This window comes from Sphaeroforma arctica, assembly GCF_001186125.1.
Source record: "Sphaeroforma arctica JP610 unplaced genomic scaffold supercont1.1208, whole genome shotgun sequence".
NCBI lineage: Eukaryota > Ichthyosporea > Ichthyophonida > Sphaeroforma > Sphaeroforma arctica.
This window is the reverse complement of record NW_014039350.1, coordinates 8,864-14,351: the sequence shown is the minus strand read 5'-3', so window position 1 is coordinate 14,351 and position 5,488 is coordinate 8,864. Positions and strand designations below refer to the sequence as shown.

The following is a 5,488-nucleotide window of genomic DNA, read 5'->3' as shown; positions in this document are numbered from 1 at the left end:
ACACAACACACAACAATATATATATATATATATATACATATATATATATATATATATATATATACATACATACATACATGCATACATACATACGTACATATAAACATGGATACATAAACATACACACACACTCTCTCTCGCTCTCTCACACACACACACACACATATATATATATATAATATCTAGATATAAATACGACTAAACAAGTCAGTCAAAAATTACAGTGGATCTACCAGATATACTATATTCTTTTCAGGGCAACACCCCGCTGATTTATGACATTGTACGGTAGTAGACTAAACACATGCGTAAAACATACTTGTGTTTGTTTTCTTATCTATCACCTCCAAGTCTTCATATGCGGCATCATCATGCTCCTCGATGAGGTCGTCCGATTGGTACCTACCAAGTTGGAAACTGAATAGTTTGCACTCAGGATATATACCTTCGGCAATGGTCTTTTGCAGCAGATCTAAAGCCTTCTCACTACTGAGTGCTGCCGCATTGAATCTGTGTGCGGTACTTCCCGCCCCATATGTGTTTGAAACATGCTGTGTTTGGGTGTGCGTGGGGTTGCCTCCCTTCGCATCCTTGTCTGTTTTAAGTACACTATTCTTCACGTCCGAGTCTTCATTACTAAGTTCCCAGTCACGCTCTTTAATACTCTGCATACAACAGTACGCCGCGTTCGCTAGTCGGTTTGGCAACAGACTGGTAATGATCACTTTCCCACCCACACCCCTTCGTGGCCGCTTTCCCAACACCTTCATAAGTTTAAACTGTCGAAACTGCCTAGCTGTCTTCTCCTTATCATTGCACCAGTCTTCAATCAACTTCTGTGCTTCCGCCAGTGAATCTGCATCTACTTCTGCCTTTTTATTTATTGCCGCACTCACGGTGCCATGGGGTACATCCATGTCCGGCTCCGAGTCTCCGCCATCATGTGTTGCACTTGCGCCTTCTATAGATGTCATGATAGCTATCTCAGTTCAGAATAGTTCGGGGCAGACTACCTAAAGGCTAAAGCAGGCGAATATGTATTATGATGATGGTGTTTCGGGATGTCGAGAATGTAGATATGATTGGGCATGCACGTGGGCTGTTTATTTTGACTGATCCTTATCTTGATGGAGTTATAAATGGAGTTGAAAAATCAAATTTGATATTTACTTCCATATATATCATCAATCATGTGGTTGTTAATACGATGATGATTTGTCAATAGCATTTCCGACTATATTGTACTTACGACTGTCGCTGTGTCGCATGGTACTATACAACATTGCATCTCATCACCAAGCAAGTTTGCACAATTGTCGGAAATTTGAATCAAATATAGCACATACGTTATTAAAGAAGCATATAGTCGAACCGTAATTTCTACAATGTTTCCATTATTTTGTTTGCTCGATATGATTCTACCTAGTTTGGCCGTTGGAATCAACACAAACGACTTGTTGTATTGTATAGTCAGTGGGATGATTAATGTGGACCATATTGTCGTGCTTTGTAGCACTGTTCACAAACTTCGACGAGCAACTGTCGAGAACTTTATGATAAAGAACATATATATGCCAGAAACTTGATGAGCATTGCTGTTTACTACACATAGAAACATCATTGGTTGTAACTGTTGTGCCAGTAGAGTATGCTTTTTTATATCAAGCACGTGTTTCTACATGATCGACAGTGGAATGGCTTTGATTCGATTCGAGTTTTCTGACAGTTAATCCGTATTAGCGTCTTCAATGTTATCAATACGTGCCAATCGAGATTTCTCACATACAGTCACTATTGGTATTTCCAGCACCTGATAAGGATATATTAGATTCATCGCTATCCCTAAATGTACACAAAGTTTCTACGTGTTCAATTGCTACAATATGTGGTTCAAACGAAAGACTTCTTCATCGAAGGTATTGCAACCGCAAATCGATGAAACACGACGCTACATCGAAGAACTGGAGAGTGTGATCGCCTCTCTGCAGGATCAGAGACTACTGGAAGGTATGCACAATAAACGCTGCTTGCCTATTTAAGATACTTAACGTATTTTTATATAAAATCTGGAGGAGATTTTGTGCATTGATATGTTTCAATCGATACCCATTCAGCTAGATCGCAACATGAAAAATTGAATATCAAATACTAAAGAACATCGACATTGCACCTTACTTGTTCTGCAGAGAAGTTCAACAATACGATAGTTGCCAGGTTAGAGACTATTGAAACACAGCTACCAATGGGTCGCCCGGAATACCGTTGGCCCGCTCGCACTCGCTCGGTGCCAGTTTTCCCGCTAAAAGCTAGTTTAGTAACACCACCTGTCGACGTTGAGCAGAATTCAGAGGTTGTTGCAGTAGCCTCTGAGACGACTGGCGATGCTGAAATTCAGAAAGACGAAAACGACTGCGATGGAAGCACGATTATTGCTTTAGATTCTCAGGAACAGAAATCAGTCACGAGCAACGCTGTCGACGAAGATACGGATGGCAAACTAGAGATGCCAGCAAGCGAATTTGTGCTATCTGTTGAAGACACGTCCAGTGCCGAGAACCGGATGAGTCTGATCTCGACTCCGGCCCACCTAGTCAAGTCTGGCGCGCTACAGCGAGCTATTGCGGAAGGTAAGGCTTCTACATATTGGTGTTCTGACTCTAAGTTTGAATACTTAGAAATATTGAGAATCCTTTTCTGTATTCCTTATTACCAGGGCTGTACGGATAAGTATCCAAACTTTTCTCCCGTATTTCCTCATCAATCGATACTTCACTAAGCAACCCTTTCAAATCATCCTACAGATCTTCCAGACGAGGCTACTATTCTCAGCCGCATGACAACAACCACACAGGGGGATGGACACGAACGCACTCATATACCATTTCCAGAGGAATCGCACATGATCGACCTGATGTTGCTATTTTCAGAGACTGTGATGGTACCGTTTGTGGTCGAAGAACTTACTGATAGAGAACGGGAGATAGACGACATAGTGATTGATCTACAAGTCGCCTGTACCCTGTCTATGAGGGTAAGATGTTGCACTCTGTATTATTGGTGTTTCGTTTAAAAAGGTACAGCCAATTTTTCTCTGCTAGGAATAGATGCAATATTCGATTGGTAACGATTATCTAGTAACCTGGCAATGAAAAATAATCTCTATATACTGATTCTAACATGAATGACTTTGTACACACAGATTGTCTCGGCCTACTTCTCTAATCTCAACAAGCTAGTAAAGAGAACCGGTTTACCAAAAGGAGAAGAGGCTACTTTTCGTGCGTATACCGAGGCGACGATCAAGACTAACTGGTCAAAAATATTTACCACAAACATGATAGGGCATTGGTATGATGTAAAGTTTCCAGAAACTATTTCATCGGATTTATCAGACTTCGTCATATCATTGTGCGCGTGGCAGTATCTGTCCGGTGTGATGGGAAGCGGTATACTCAAACATGAATTCAACTTCAATGATCTCGGAGTGTCCACGTGGTACGACCCACTGGAGCACAAAGCTCTGCCATCACAAGGACTCGGCTGGAACCTTCTTCAACCTGGAGACCGCTGCTCTATTATCTGGCCAGGACTGCAGAAACAACGGCATGTCTCGAGAGTGAGGGCGATTGTGGTGCCCCTTTTGAGACAGCACGAGTATTACTCGCCCAAAACTTCCGCAAACCAAGTGGGAGATGTTCAAACAATGTCAATGTCGGTGATAGATCTGACTATAACACCCTCACTAGATGCCTGTCTGGCTAATTCACATGCAACCATGGACATAGATGCACTCACGAGTGCCACTAAGGTCGAGCACGATGTCACGAGAACGGCGTCAAAGGACTCTGTCAATACGTACACCACTGCCCCTAGTACACCTGACATGGGCACCTCGCAAACCAAACACGCATATACGTTACCCATACGGCAGCGGACGAGAAGTTCGGTAGGCGAGTCTGAACAGGCCCTGTCTCCGACAACTGCACGCTTGAGACAGAACACCTGCGTGTATCCCATCTCGTGGTACCTTCAACAAGACGAAGAGGGGATCTGGCCGGAATTGATCCCCGTGGTGGTACCCCCCGTACCAGACAACGAGGCGACGAGAAGACAAACGCTATTCAAGCACTCGCACGTGGTCAAACCTCTCGCTGTGGGCAGGCCCGATCGTAAGTACTCTAAAGTAGAAGATCGATCTAACAACGGGGGAGGAGACTGGGCCAAAATGAAGACTATCAAACGAGCGCGTTCGGCCATCAGACATGGCGAGCGTTCCCATGGTTACAGCGAGCCCAGCGAAGAAGAGAAGAGTACGCTTATGCTCTTCATGGGCAATGAAGCACCCAGCAAGAAAACTATACGTTCTTGGCTGTCGCGGACTCCGTCTTCCGGCAGAAAAAAGTCCGCCAAGCCCGCCATGATTCGGGGTGTAGTGCACTATTGAGGGGTTGGAACGGCATCGATTGTAACCTATCTATTCATTTAGCAGTGGCGAAGGAGTCGGGCAAGTAGAGAGGTTAGAGACTGACGAGAGGAGTGTAAATATGACGAGCTTTTGCGTTTCTTCGGTCTTATATTTATACAAGAAGCAAGAGTTTTATACAGTTCATAGTATCTATTTAGATTCTTGAGTTTTGATGGCGCCAAAAGTTGTCAAAAGTATTGTTGACTTCCGAATATGGATTACGGACTCTCTTGCAATTAAAAAAAATAAAAATAAAATACAAATGTTCAGAGTGGTTTGGCTGAAGGATTGACATGGACCGGTGCACTGGGGCAGTGTAACTGTGCACAGGGCAGCTGCGGGCTGCGGTGTATTTATTAAAAACACACTACTATGCTAAATACATACGTGTGTATAATAATATCAAAATATAATATTCAAACTTCTACTTCGGCTCTCTTGATTCTATACAGCCCTTTCACATAGTATCTAAATCCTCGTAGTCTCAAGCATGAATTTAACTGCACGCGTTACGGTACAGTAAATGGATTTCTAGAATAGAGAATCCCCATACACAAACACTATGAGCAACGCAACTGTACATAACATCACGGATGAGGGTTCGGATATAACCTTGCGCCGACGCTCTGATTCAGTGGAGGATCAATCTACTGATAAGGGAATAAATTCTGACGAGGAGATAAATATACCCAAGATAGGATCAACACAGAGGAAGGAGCGGAAGAAAGTGTTGATCATATATGTCGGCGGCGTTCTCGGAATGGAATACTCCACAGACGGCTCTTTTTTCATAAGACAAGGGATGCTGACCAACAGACTGATGAATGATGCTGTACGTATATCCGAGTGGAAATTTGGCTAGTAATATCTGTATCTATATCTATATCTATATCTATATCTATATGTACACTTTTACACACGCCCACACACACACACACATGTTACACACACACACACATACACACACACACATACACACTACATATATATATATATATATATATATATATTAGTATAGTATAT

General features: G+C 42.7%; 3 protein-coding genes across 3 annotated transcripts in view; 2 read left to right on the top strand and 1 right to left on the bottom strand.

Annotated features, from left to right (window-relative positions):
* Nucleotides 1-218: 218 nt before the first annotated feature.
* Nucleotides 219-974, bottom strand: SARC_10328 (hypothetical protein; the record flags this gene model as incomplete). The annotated part of the gene is made up of 2 exons (XM_014295636.1): nucleotides 219-268; nucleotides 320-974. The coding sequence occupies 2 exons, from the start codon at nucleotides 972-974 to the stop codon at nucleotides 219-221; spliced, it is 705 nt and encodes a 234-aa protein (XP_014151111.1).
* Nucleotides 975-1,883: 909 nt separating this feature from the next.
* On the top strand, nucleotides 1,884-4,506 carry SARC_10327 (hypothetical protein; the record flags this gene model as incomplete). The annotated part of the gene is made up of 4 exons (XM_014295635.1): nucleotides 1,884-2,007; nucleotides 2,187-2,627; nucleotides 2,802-3,031; nucleotides 3,200-4,506. The coding sequence occupies 4 exons, from the start codon at nucleotides 1,884-1,886 to the stop codon at nucleotides 4,442-4,444; spliced, it is 2,040 nt and encodes a 679-aa protein (XP_014151110.1). The 3' UTR covers nucleotides 4,445-4,506.
* Nucleotides 4,507-4,867: 361 nt separating this feature from the next.
* Nucleotides 4,868-5,488, top strand: part of SARC_10326 (hypothetical protein) — a 2,227-nt gene continuing 1,606 nt past the window's right edge. The window contains exon 1 of the mRNA XM_014295634.1: nucleotides 4,868-5,297. Within this exon, the coding sequence (XP_014151109.1) occupies nucleotides 5,028-5,297 (270 nt within the window). The 5' untranslated portion in view covers nucleotides 4,868-5,027. The remainder of the gene's footprint in view (nucleotides 5,298-5,488) is intronic.